At 30.7% G+C, this 15,093-nt stretch overlaps 1 protein-coding gene across 3 annotated transcripts in view; it reads right to left on the bottom strand.

Moving 5' to 3' along the window:
• The window catches only part of LOC142328404 (HEAT repeat-containing protein 5B), a 291,250-nt gene that overhangs the window by 67,061 nt on the left and 209,096 nt on the right, over nt 1-15,093 (bottom strand). For all 3 annotated transcript variants that reach the window (XM_075372109.1, XM_075372107.1, XM_075372108.1), the window contains 4 exons: nt 14,376-14,545; nt 13,887-14,025; nt 10,312-10,491; nt 2,928-3,194 (listed from right to left, as the gene is read on the bottom strand). In XM_075372109.1, the coding sequence (XP_075228224.1) occupies nt 2,928-3,194; nt 10,312-10,491; nt 13,887-14,025; nt 14,376-14,545 (756 nt within the window). The remainder of the gene's footprint in view (nt 1-2,927; nt 3,195-10,311; nt 10,492-13,886; nt 14,026-14,375; nt 14,546-15,093) is intronic.

Below are 15,093 nucleotides of genomic sequence, written 5' to 3'. Positions count from 1 at the left end.
ATGGAGGGAGTTATGTGGTGACCGGTAATGTCACAAGGTGGGTGTCTTCCCCCTATGGGGTTGGGATGACCAAACTGTTCCTCTGAAGAAATTACAATATACAGATATATTAATAAAATGAACAAATTAGAATTTTTTTATCATTATTATTCCCAGAAGCATGTGTTTAATGAACACAGAATGTCCAGGGGGAAGAGCTTCCTGACCGGCTAGTTAAAAAATAAAATAAAAATTAAAAATATTCTCTGGCTGTAACAACAAAACTGAGGTTGTTCAACTGGTACTGAATAACAGTAGCATAATTATCAAAATACCCATTCCACATCAGTCATGATTGAAAGATGTAACTTATATAAGTGGCAAGGTTGAATATGGACAGATACGACAAATGTATATCTGAACTAGGGAATGGCAGAAAACTTTTGTAGTGCAGATATAAAATACTGCAAATGAAAGTCAGACTGATCTAGTGTACTGTTGGTTTCAAAACTGATAAATTGTTTCAGAACAGTTTGCCAGATGCCAATGTATATCGAGTAAAGATCTGGCTGATATTAATTTGCAGTAATTAGAAAATAATAACATAAGATTTTTTGTACTTTATAAATTATGTTTTTGGGTTAGAACAAAAAATTTCTACATTTTGTTATAAGAACCAGTTTATAAATCTACCTTTTAAAAGTCACAATGTCACATAATTTTAAACATTTTCTTGCAAAATCATATGTTTACTGACTTGAATAAAAGAAAGGCGTTCTCAATTTGACCCAAATGAATATATACTTTTTTTATGTATATTCCAGCCTTATAATTTTTACTAAATGGACTGATTTCAATGATCCTTTATTTTGTGGAGAAAATTCTTATAGTAGTCAAAGCCTAATTTTTTCCAGTTAATGTGACTGAATTTTATTTATATAAAAAGCAAAATAATGACATTCAACTTTTATAACACTTTAATTTCACCCTAAAATTCAAGAAAATCTTAAGTTAAATATTAAGCAAAAAATTCATATTCCTAATTCCTTAGTTCAGTAGCTGCGAGTGTCTTGCATTGTTTCTCCTCTGCACTTTTTACACATTTTTAATAATACAGAAGAGCTCTCCATATCTTAAAATAAATTAAAAATCCCAACGTAAAATGTAAAAGGTAAAACTTTACCAAATATTTTAACTTTATCAATACGTTTTTAAAAATTTTGAATTTTAGAAGTAGGTATCAAATTAAAAATAATAATAAAGTATAGGTAGTTTCTGAAATCAAACTTGAAAGAATTGTAATCATTATTTTTATTTAAGTTGTTATAAACTGTCTAAAATAGCTTTTTATCTTCAACCAGAAGTGTTAGAAACATGAAAGTCATTTATCTCTAAATGATTTTAGTTATAAGTCTTTTGTTGAAGTATTGTGATCACGAAAAATTTCAGTTTTCAGATTACAACATAAATATCAGTTTTAATCATCCCTGAATCCATTTTGACTATTTTCAGGGTGATGTCTATGTACATCGCATAACTCAAAAATGATTACCAATATGATGTTGAAATTTTGGATTTAGGACTGTTGCAACATTTAATTGTGCACCTCCACTTTTGATTGCAATTGACTGAACCAGAAGTGTCCAAAACAGTCAAATTCCAAAAAAATTGGATTTTAGATTTTTTCTTAACTGCAGTAAAGCCCTCATTGAGAGATTTTCAGCAATACATCATAAGCGGTACTTTTCATTGGTTCCACAGTTATAGCCAAATGAAATTTTAATTAATGAAACATTTGGATCTGACAAGGAGAAGGCATATTGGTTCAATCAGACTTCAATTCCTTTTCTTTTTTTTTTCAACTTTTTTTAATTTAAATATATTGATTTATTAATAATTGTAAACCTCTGATTGTACAAAAAAAATTATGATAAATAATAATTCAATAACAACAATAAAAATAAAAAAATATCAGAAGTTATTAATGAAATAAAATTTTATGTACTTTTCATTTAAAAAAAATTTATATATGTAATTTAATAGGCATATAAGGAAGTTATGTTTTTATATTAACCACTCCTCCTCGCTCAATGGTATGTGTAGTCTACTGTCTCCTTGTTGTCTGTAACAACAACTAATCCTTTGCTGGTCTTTCTAATGTTTCTAATTTTAAGCCCCTTCCGACTAGCATGAATGGCAATCTGAAGACCCTTTTTCAATTGACTAGTGGGTACAGTTGACACTCTGCCTTATTAACAAAAATAACCACAAGCTTTTTAGAAACCTGACTGGCTTCATGTCTTTCCCTGACTATTTCAGCATACTGTTTAGGTTGTACTGAGATTGAAGCAGACTTCTGGATTACTGTGACCTCTTTGGGCTTGGAGGAAAGGTTCTTAAATCCTTCTATAAGTGCAGAGAACGCTTCCTGAAACAATTTCAGGCAGGGTAAAAATCTACCCTTAGTAGTTGCACTGATACTCCTAGGGTTTTCCAGAAAACTGAACAAGTTATCTAATTCACCACGAACTTCATGGGCCAGCAGGGCAGAACTACCATTATCATTGAAAAGATAAAAATTCTTCATCTATATGATTGATTTTTTAAAAACGCACAAAAAAATGTAAAATTTTTTAATAACTAAGCCAATTAAAAGTAATTAAAAAACAGCATCTTTTTTTTAAAAAATAGCTTTAATATGTGTAATTAAGACAATTAATTAATTGTTACAAAGTAAGGCAAGACAGCATATTGCACTCATTTTCTGTAAAAATAAATAAGAATTGTAAAAATTGTACATATATGCAAAGTAAGATCGGAGAGTTAAGAACTTCAAATTACTAAAAACTTGATTTTCCTTAGTACATGTAAATTATTGATCATTAGCTAATTTACATTAAAATAAAGGCAAAATCCTTGAAAATAAAACTGTTTATAAAACTACAAACCTCTACTTTTAGTTAATTGCATTTCTTTTGCAAGTGCCAAATCAAAATGTGCTGGTGTATTGCGGGAACTCTGACATGCAGCGATTACTCTTCGTACACATTCTGCTGCAAACACTCTAGTTGGCCATCTTGGCTGAACAACACCCCGTGTTGTTTCACCTTCAGCATGAAATTCAGATTGATCATCATCCCCTTCCTCTTCATCATCTTTTTCTTCAACTGTACCTACACTTGATACGTTATCATTATCTCCAGTCAGTCCTCCTTCTAAAAAATATCAAAATTCACAATTATTATAAGTTGACACAAAAGCTGGCTGCAGAATATAAAAGCTTTATGTAATTGATTTGAGTGTTATTTTCTGTCTTCTAAATATTTTTAGTTATTGTTATGGAGTACCTCCAGTCTCAAAACTATTTCAGCACTCCTCTTACCACATTTTTAGCACTAGAGAGCTAAATACAGTTTTGAGAGTCCAAAATGCGTAAAATGTTAGAGAAACAATGCTCAATAATGATAATCCTAGCAGAAAATATAAAATATTGTGATATTTTAAGCTTTATATATTTGAGGTCTTAACCTTTCTTCATGACAAGAGTTTCTGGCTATCATATCCAGCTCTTTAATAGTAACAGCTCAAAAGTAAGCAATAGGTTAGCTTGCTGGTATCAAAGATCTGCCTAAAAGCAGATTAACATCTGATTATACCTCTTTTTGGGTAATTATAATGAGAATGTAGGAACTCAGAATTTTGAATCTGTCTTCAACATGTAAAGCTACAATCAGATATTCCAAGTTCAACAGAAAAATATCTTAATGAAAATACTATAGTGTTAATGTATATATATATATATATATATATACATTTTAAATTTTATTAATATTAACCACCTAGTACAGAATATTGAGATAAGGCATTATTACCTTAATTTTACTGTTAAAGTACTTTTGTGGGATGCTGCATCCTCAGTCATGTTTGAAATATATAATTAAACTGCATATTAAAAATATTAAAATAATGAAATTTACAAAAATTTTTATCTATAATTTTCTATAATAATTAAAAATTATGTAAATAATGAAGGCTTCAACATAATAATTCTTAGAATAACTGCTACTCCAGAAATACATACCAGTAATAGTGCTTACATATGCTAACTCATCCTCAAAATAAAAACTCTTGGGTTCTGCTGATTAGCAGGCTCAGGTGATCTTTGTTTATTCAACGTGTTACATAAATAATAATAATTACCAAAATATAATAACAAAATCCAAATAGATATTTGACTACTAACATTTTTTTTTTTGATTTCTAACGAGTAACAAATTATTTACATTAATTTTATCTAAATCTAATATTGTTAACTTTAATTCATTATCATTTTGGATACCTGCGACTTTCACTTGCCTACTGTAAAAGTTTTTCTATATATAATTTTCCTATTATTAGGATTAATAACGTACATTCCTTTAAGTGTTTCAGTTATTGTGTCCTTGTAATTTTCAATTTTTCTTTTTTCCTTTTGCGACAAACTTGCCAAAAAATATTACATCTCTGGTATCCATTTAATAAAATTTTCATTAACTCTTAAAGAAACATATTTACAATAATTATTTGTATTTGCTAGATTGAATAATAGATTTTCAATACTTATTTCTGCGATGTTATGTCAAAAGAACATAAATATTTGGAGTAAATTTTATCACTACATTTACTGTCCAAGCGTATAATTTTTGATTTTTCTAATTGAAATTTTTGTTGTAACAAATATTTTACTTTTGGAATTATTATTGATATTATTAGTCTTCTGAACCTTTGGTTGGATGAGAAATCAATTTATACTAATTAGAATCTAATTGTTCTAAAATTAGCAACTTAAGAAAATATACTACATCCTTGGTACTAAACTTACAACTGTAAGAATATTATCTTACGATGAACATTTAATAAATTTTGGAATTCTTTATTGTCTAATTTTCAGTTCCACAATGGTAGTTAACATAATATTTAGAAACCTTCTCTATTTCATTAAAATAACTCTCTAGTTGATACAATGCAGGGGTGCAGCGTTCCTAGTTATAAATCCATATTTTGTTTTATTTTACTAAATCTGTAGAGGGCTCAGCTAATATAAGAATGCAAAATTTTTTGGATCTGTTTGTTTGTATCAGAATAACGAGAGAATCAACCGACCGATCGCTTTCAAATTTTCAGAATACATTCGGCAGCCTTAGATCGAAGCTCTAGCCTCCTACGGAGATAACGAATAAAGATATTCATTAAAGAAACAAATATAATCATTTTACACCGTATATTTCTGTCACCATTGCCAAAGAAATATGAGTAAGAAAATTAATTTTTGGATACTACATAATAAATTAATTTCCAAAAACCTAATTTTGGTTATTATCTTTTTCAAACGATAATTCCACGTTAATAATTTATTTAGTCTGATACAAAATGAATAGTAAATATTTTTTAATTGTAATATTTATTTATAACATACTATATTTTCTTTCTTATATCTTAAACAAACGTTTAATATGAAATAAAAACCATAAAAACTTTTTTCAAAAACCGATAATGGAACATTCATTTTACAAGCATTTTGTAAGTGGAGAAAAACCAGCCCAGAGAAAACTGACTCATGTGAACCACTCTAAGACGGAGAGGATGACCACCAGCACTTACTCCAGGATCAGTGGAGAAATACCAACTCAGAGAAAACTGACTCATACGAACCACTCTCAGACGGAGAGGACGACCACCAGTGCTTACTCTGGGATAGAGGATCAGGCACAAACACGTCATTTCAGGTGCTTTTGATTTCCCCCCTTTCCCTACTTTTTTCCTCCTGTTCCCTTTTTCCTTTTTTTTCTCCCCCCCCTTTTCCTCCTCTATCCTTTTTCCTTCTCTCACGTTTTGCTTTGATAGGAAACGATAACTCCGAAAGACTGTTTCTGAGATTTGATTGGACCCTCTCGAAATTTCAAGGCTTAAAACCCACCCTCCAGTTGAGCATGGAGATGCTCGCTGCTGGATTGGACAATACCTTAAGCCTTTGGAGTCCTCCGGGTGTTATGTCCCTCTCTCTGTCTGCAATTGGTCAGGGGGGCCGTTTCCTCCTGGGATGGCTCAAGTGTGCCTTCTTCCTCTCTTTCTTTAGCAAAAGTCCATGTGTGCCATTTCCTCTACTTCTGGGAGTCGCTCATGTGTGCCATATTTGATGCAACATAACTGATTAAATATTATTTTTTTTAATATAGATAGGTTTTTGTTATTTATTTTTAAAATATCTGACGTTTTTAATTATCTTTTGCAATTAACTGCTATAATTTTGTTGTGTTCTTGAACTAAGGATAGCATTTTCAACGTTTCTTTTTTTATTGTATCTACTATTTTTATTATTATAGTTAAATGAATGCTCTCACTAGCGGACAAGATCTTGTAACTTTTGCTGGTGAAACCAAAATAATTTGTTATTTGTAAAGTAACATTAATTTTCTTTTTTAGCTTAAATGAATTCAAATAAACTGTGCTTCTTTCAAAAAATATTTATTGGTTGTATTGATCGAATTTTGTACTTTATATTTCATACTTTAATGTATTTTGTTACATAAGTAATAGTTTTGTTAAGTAAATTTGTAAAATAATATAATTTATTTTATTTTAAATGAATTTAACAAAATTGTATTTTTAAAAAAAAAAGTATAATGTTTGTTATTGTATCGAATTATGCATTTTATATTTTAATTTATTTTTTTGCAAATAAATAAATAAACAAGTTGAATAAAAAAAAAAAAATGTTATTTGTAATACATGTAGGTTAGAAATTTAACAATTTTTTTAGGCTTTGCAGAGCTTGTACAGAGAGTATTGCCAAACCTAGACCTGGATAAGTTTGTAAGGTTAGACTTATAAGGTTATGAAAAATGGGTAAAGTGAGCATAGCGAGTCATTAGTACCTCCTCTCACCTCAAGGAGTGCTGGTGTAGCACTGTCGTACAGCTGCTGTAGTTCTTTTTTTCTTTTTAGTTTAGCCCTCGGCACCAGTCATGTTGTAATATCACAGGTGACCAGTAGAATTAAATAAATGAATAATATTTAAAGTGGCTGCTAGTACTGCCACACTCGCGTCAATAAAATACGGTATGTGCGTGCACTTTAGTTACACAATCATTGAATTAAATAAACAAAAAAGTATTTATCATAAAATGATAAATATTTTTAATTAAGTTGCCATTCATTTAAGACATGAATCACTGACATCTCTATCCATTTCAAGCTATTCACTATTAATGAGTCTACAGACTGAGAGTGCTTCTTTGGCCAATTCTGACATAACTAAAACAAAATACTCAAAAGCAATTACAATCTTAAAAACTGATTGAATCATTTTTACACATTCTTTGATTTTCTCTTGAAATTATTTGAACTAAATTATCAGCATCTGATTTTAATAATTGACATTTTAAATACATAAAATAAAAAAATAAAAATATAGAAGAAGATTGGAGAATGTTAAAAAGAAAATTCTTAAATCGTCAGAAGCAAACTTCGGTGAAACAAAGAGAACTGGTAGAAAACCTTGGATACCAGAGGATATATTACAGCTGATGGATGAACGTAGAAAGTATAAGAATGCCAATAATGAAGAAGGGGTAACATGACCTATTGACAATTAAGAAATACTGTAAACAGGAAGTGCAAATTAGTGAAAGAAGATTAGATTAAAGAAAAGTGTTCAGAAGTGAAAAGAGAAATGATCACTGGTAAAATAGATAAAGCAAACAGGAAAATTAAGGAAAATTTTACTGTACATAAATTAAAATCTAATAATGTGTTAAATAAATACGGTACACAGATTTATAATACAAAAGAAAAAGTTGATGGGTGGGAGGAATATATTGAAGAGTTATACAGAGGAAATGAATTAGAAAATGGTGTTATAGAGGAAGAAGAGGAAGTCAAAGAGAGTAAAGGGTGAGAAACAATACTGAGATCTGAATTTATTTCAGTAACTGGAATCCTCAATTGAGGAATTCCTCAGTAACTGGTGTTACAGAGGAAGTCAAAACGGAAGAAAAGGGAGATGCAGTAACGAGATCAGAATTCAGTAGAGCATTAAAGGATTTGAATGGAAGAAAGGCTCCTGGATAGATGGGATACCTGCAGAATTATTACGCAGTGCAGGTGATGAAGCAATAGATATACAAACGTAAATATTTACAAAAAATAGGAAGTTCCTCCAGACATCAAAAAGTGTTATTGCCATGATACCAAAGAAAGGAGCAGATAAATATGAAGAATACGGAACAATTAGCTTAACTACTCATGCATCAAAAATTTTAACTAGGATTCTGTGCAGAAGAATCGAGAGGAGAACGAAAGAAGTGTTAGGAGAAGATCGATTTGGTTTCAGGAAAAGTATAGGGACAAGGGAAGCAATTTAGTTCTCTGATTAATAGTAGGCATTTATAGACTTAGAAAAGGCATTAGATAATATAGACTGGAATATTTAGCATTTTAAAAAATTTAGGGTTCAAGTTTAGAGATCGATCGCTAATATTTACAAGAACCAACCTGCGACAGTAGTAATCGAAGAGCATAAGAAAGAAAGCAGTACTAAAAAGGGGAGACAGATAAGGATGTTCCCTATCACCATTACTTTTTTAATTTTTACATAGAACTAACAGTTAATGATGTTAAAGAACAATTTAGATCTGGAGTAACAATACAAGGTGAAAAGACAAAGATGCTACTAAAACTTGATTTGCAATTTTTTTGATGGTATAGTCACTCTAGCCAAGAGTAAAAAAAAACTTAGAAGAAGCAATAAACGGCATCGATGAAGTCCTCCACAAGAACTACTGCATGAAAATAAACAAGAAAACGAAAGTAATGAAATGTAGTAGAAATACTGAAGATGGACCACTGAATATAAAAATTGTAAGATAAAAGATTATGGAGGTAGAAGATTTTTGCTATTTGGGAAGTAAGAAACGGATCCTGATTATGATGCAGGTGTTCAACCGATCAAATGATTACTCCTTTAAACCACTGACCAATTAGAAGCGGGTATTGTTTAATTTATCATCTGCTTTTTTACTTTTATTTTAATCCGACCTAGTAGTTAGCAAGCAGAGGAATTTGAAAGTAAGACTTTTGTTTTTTGTGCCCTAAACAAACAAAGAACTGTATGACCTGTTCTTGTTCCAGGAAGCAATCATAAATGGTATTATTTTTTCTGGACATGTTGATGGCGCACCTCCTCACTACCACCTAGAATTCCGAGATTTTCTTGATACTCCAATCCATCAGTGGTTTGATCATGAATTTCATGGCCAGTTCGCTCTCCAAATTTGTTCCCGATACATTATTTCTTGTGGGGTTTCATTAAAAGTCAGATTTATGTATCACCTTTGCCTGCTGATCTTGTTGAGGTAAAACTTTGCATTAACGCCGCAGCTGCAGAGGTAACATCCAACTTGCTGGCTACATTCTGGAATTAAATCGACTTCAGATGTGAAAATGAAGGTTTTAAAAACTTTTTTAATATAAAAAATAACCATTAAAAATGGTTATTTTTAAACGTCTTCGGTTATTGATCTAGTAATAGGTTTTCAGTACTTGGACTACATAACTAAACAAAGTTCCAATTAGAAGGGCAAGTTCTTAAGTACGTTATTTACACAAGTAAAAAATTGTACAGTATAGGTAAAAATAACAATAAAAAAAATTTGAAATATACAAAGTAAAATTTAAAGTAGCCACAGAAATAATATTTTATATTTTGGATACTGGATAAGTACATTTGAAAATCTAGTCTAACTTTGTGGAAATTATGAAATTATCATTTTTTAGTATTTCTAATCTTTAATATGCAGTTTAATTATTTAAAAACTGACTGAGGAGTAGGAGCCTGCTAAACTACTTTCATGATAAACTTAAGGTAAGATATATATTATCTCAATATTCTTTACTCTCTATTTCTGTTTAGCTTCTGGAACCACTGTAAGGTATTACTTCAGAGGATAAATGAGAATGATATGTATAAATAAATATAAATGAAGTGAAGTTTTGCACACTCAGGTCAACTGTTCCTAAGATGTGTGATTAATTGAAACCCAACTACCAAAAAACACAGGTAACCACAGTCTAGTATTCAAATCTGTATAAAACTAACTGCCCTTTCTATGATTTGAACCTTGGAACTGTCGACTTGTTGACAAGTTAACCACTTTACCAGCCCTGGTCTCTATAAAAAAATAATTATTAATTAATAAATAAAATATATTATTAATAAAATATAATTAATTAATGGTACAATAACAAAATTAAATTTTTTAAATCTAAAAATTACAACTGTTGATTACATCTTACCTATAGCAACTGTTAATACAGCCTTGCAAAGTGAAAGCCAGTGAGATAAATTATCAGCAGCCAACATTTGTAACATACTTGTAATGGTGTCATGTATATCTTTAATCAATCTAGAATCAGTCTCACAATCTAACATGGCAAACAGCATACCTGGTAAACCAGTCTCAGTAATAACTAAACCTAAAAAAAAATCCATAAATTACAATATAAATAATCCAACTATGTGATGATGTCTATATAAATTCATTTCATTTTTTTTAGTAATTTCAAACAGTACTGAACAGACTGAAACGTTTATGGAAAGTTAAATCAAAAAAATAATAATTTTGTTCAAATATACATTACATAAATTTGAAAACGGTTGTAGATGACCTGTCAAGGAATATAAATTAATCCTGAACATGGCATAGCCATATTCAATATAACAAGTATCCTTTGACAGACTCCATCTTAGAAAAGTGATGAGTGAAGATACTACATGTTGCCTTCTTTACTGAGCTCAACAAACTATTTATCACAGGCATGCCAAGTCCACTGAAACAGAGTAATATTCCGCATATTAATGACACCTTTATTCTACCTAAGGAACTGACTGAATTGAGAACATAATTACTGTCAGAAAAAGCAGGTGATTAGTTTTACTGATATCTTTAGATTCTGCTCTATAAGACTGAGACAAATTAATATACCCCTTTCAAGAAGTAATGCATTATTTACATTGTCTCCTCTCAGTAGGGATCTATTATCTCATCAAGAACAGTAATTATTAGTCTGAAGATCAGTTTGGATCAACAATAATACTAACTGATGTGACAACATTAATTTCCATCAGTTGGCCTGCTCTGTAAAGCCAACCCAGTTGTAAGCATTTAATAATATATGATTATAAAAGTTAATTCACTGGCTTAAACTGTAGTCAAGAAAATTAAAGTTTTAAATACAGTAAACATTTTTGTTTTTATTGTAACATTATAAAAATAAAAATTCTGAAACAAAATAACTGTTCCACTACTAATGAGTCAAGAAATGATTTTTAAACATGATAGGGATCCTCATTTTTGGCGAGAAGTTCAGATTTGTTTGAAAACAGGATTTTCAAACAACTAGCCAAGTGAGGGAGATAATTAATTAGCCTCCTAGGTCATTTGGCCTAACACAAATGGACTATCTGTAAGGTAATGAAATTGTAAATAAATGAAGAAAAAGTAACCCGAAAAGAAAACTTAGTGGCATTAATTTTCAACGGAGTTGAAATTACAACTGCATTAAAAAAGAATAAATCGGGATTGACAATTCCTGATAATAATAAGAGACACCAAAGGAATTTTAAATCAAGCTGAATATTGTATAAACAGTGAAGGAGGATATTTTGAACAATTGCAATAGTAAATTTATTATGTGTTTCTATTTATTTTAAAAGTTGATTTTGGTTCTATAATACAAGGCGAGGTTCAAAAGTAAGGGCCAAACGATAACAAAATGTGAAAAATTTTCTTATTGGTTTCAAATACTTACATATTTACTTTATTTTTCTACATAACCACCATTTCTTCCAAACACTTTATATATTGTGAAACAAGCTTCTTCAAACCCGCTGCATAAAATTCCACCATCTGGAATTGTAGCCACTTTTACACTGACATTTTCAACTCTTCATTTTCTCAAATTGTTGAGAAGCAAGCCAGTTTTTGAGGTGTAGGAAGAGATGTAGTCATTGGGTGTGAGATTAGGGATTAGGGTGTAAGGGGATGATCAAAAATCTCCCATCTGAATTTTTGAATTGTTTCTGTTGTCTTGCAGTCATGTGTAGACATCCATTATAGTGAAGAAGAATTCTTGACCTCAGCATTCCCTGTTTTCGATTTTGAATGGCACGATGTAGTTTAGAAAGTGTCTGACAACAGACTTGTGATGTGATGGATGTTCCAGGTTCTATGAAAACAATCAAAAGCACAGCCTTTTGGTTCCAGAATACAATTGGGATGATTTTCCTCTGAGGCTGGACTTGTTTGAATTTTTTCGGTTTGGGTGAACCGGAATGATGCCCCTGCATGGATTGTTACTTCATCTCAGCACTGACATACGAAATCCACGTTTTGTCACAAGTGATGATATGAGGAAAAATTCCTCATAACCTTGTGGTTAAAGCTGTTGAGAAAAGCACAGACAGAAGTCATTCTGTGATCTTTGTGAGCACTTACCAACATTTTCAGCACTCATTGTACACACAGTTTACGATAGTCTAGATTGTCAAGTCATGATTCACCATATTGTCTTTGAAACTTCTGGAAATTCTAGAGAAATCGCTAATCATAAAGTGATGATTTTCACTTGCTTTTCATTCACACGTTCAATGAGATTGTCAGTCTGGACATTAGGACTGCCACTTCTGTCTGATGGATGGCCTTCCTTTAACTAACACCACCATTGCCTCAATTTTCCATTACTAACTGCGTAAAGGAACCCACATGTTTGGACACATGTGTACCCAACTGACAGGACCCACGTCCTTCACACAACTGACAGTGAATTTCAGCTGTACTGTCCTCTTGTGTCTGAAAATCTAATCACCGATTTGTTTTTACAGCAAATTTTAGCACACTGTCTTGCAATGGCAAACAACAATGAACTGTCAGCAATGGTCAAAAGATGCTCAATAGACCACTTAAAGCTACTGCGCATGCGTGAACCAATCAGTGTCACCAATCACTATTTATAACTCATCAGCCCTTACTTTTGAACCATGCATCGTTTATTTTCCAATACCAAAATGGTTCTTGTTTCAGTTTAATATAGCATTTTTCTGTCACATTTTATTTTTAATTGAAGTCAAACTTCTTAAATTCTGCTTCTTGTTTAGTGGATGTTACATAAATTTTTTCAGAATTAAATACTTCATAAATCTTATTTGTTAACTGAAAATTTAATGAAGTTATCATATATCAAACCTAAAAAATTGTGTTTGTGACAGCAATTTTTTGTGTTTTACAATAATCCTTTTTTTTTAATTTACTAAAGATAACATTTTGGTTCCTTTTTTGTCAAATTTCAAGGCAAAACTAAATGAAAACATCAAATCTATCCCCAGATTTAAAACCCAACAATTTCAGTGTGGCTTCATTTTATCCCTGCAGCAGAAATCTGGCAAAATGTTTTACAAGCTGTAACTTGAAAATGAATATCTTTGGACCAATGTTTATATGAATTTGCATAACGCATGTACTGAAATTCTTTTTGTTTCTTTGTGAGACACTCAGTGTGTATTTATATACATAAAATTATTCCTAATGTATACGTTGCATCTGTTCCACTAATGAACAATAAGCAAACCCCCCCGCCTATCCTAGAAATGGTATGCATGGTATAGTCTTGTACACAATCAGGCCAATCATTCCTGAGATGTGCAGTTAATTAAACCCTAACCATCAAAGTAAACCGGCATCCACTGTCTAGTATTCAAATCTATATAAAAGCAACCAACTTTTACTAGGATTTGAACCTGAGAATATTTGACTTTGAAAATCAGCATATATGAAATAAAAATAAATCAATAAAATATGTAGAAAAAAAAATACCATCAGAACTGTTTTCTCGATTTTCATTAGCAAGAGTCAAAGCATGTTCACAAACTTCTTTTGCTTCTCGTTGTGATAGCTGACGTAAACATGAAACTGCTGCCTTACGCAACATCAAATGACTACTGGACAAGGTTTTCTGAAATATTAAAAGCACCTATTTGATTATATATAATAATAGGAAAATAAATTTACAGTAAAGTTAAAAAAAATCTAATTCCACTCTTATGTCTTTTCTTAGAATACCACTGCTTCATATACATTCTTTCAGTAGCATAATTAAAACAACATCATAAAACACAAAAATTGCAGAAAGGAATATTAAATCTGTAGAATTATGTGTTAAACTTTCTTCGATTATGCATTTATAACATACTATGAATTAAGAACAATTTATAAAAACAGAAAAATTTACAAATTAGAAATCGTTCAGTTATTTACCCTTAAAACAAAAATATAAATAAAAGATTTATAATACATTAAACTTACACATAGTGTAGGAACGAGTGAACTAAGATTAACATGTCTTGGAGCAAACAAATGTAACTGTTGTAAACAAGCAGTAGCTTCTGCCTGTACAAGAGGATCCAAATGATCCTGCATAATGGCACATGCACATAAGAATGATGACCGTGCCATACAAACCGATGTAGTATTTCCTGAAATGTAAAGAAACAACATTAATATAATTTTTATATATATATATATTTTTCATTTCTTGAACTTCTTTAAAAAATGAAATAATTTAATAATCAAGTTGTGCTTGCAACATAACTCACTGTTCCAGTGTTTAGATAGCAGTGGTTTTTAATTTCCAATCCAGCTGACTGGGAAAAAATTTTTTTTTTTACATTCTTATATAAAAAAAAGAAAAACTTTTGTAACAAAAAAGGCAAAATCTTTTTCATTATGATTAAGTGAAGTATCACTTCCTATGATGTGCGTGTAATTTTTATTATATTTAATATTTATATATAGTAGGAGGGTTGTATGAAGAGTTTTGCGCCTAACACAGAAAGACATATTTTTTCTGTCAAATATAGTTTTTTTTTTCAACAAAGTCTCCTTTCAAGTCGATAGTCGATCACTTTTTCCAGCTATGCTCTAATCTCTTTAAGCCTTCCAAATAGTCGTTCTCCGCAAAATTGGCATTTACATATGTGATTACCTCCTTGTCTGATAAAAATCTCTTTCCTCCAAGCTAAAC

This window comes from Lycorma delicatula, chromosome 7, assembly GCF_047948215.1.
Source record: "Lycorma delicatula isolate Av1 chromosome 7, ASM4794821v1, whole genome shotgun sequence".
In the NCBI taxonomy this organism is placed as follows: Eukaryota; Metazoa; Arthropoda; class Insecta; order Hemiptera; family Fulgoridae; genus Lycorma; species Lycorma delicatula.
Note: the sequence above shows the minus strand (reverse complement) of the source record. Positions and strands in the feature narration are given on the sequence as shown.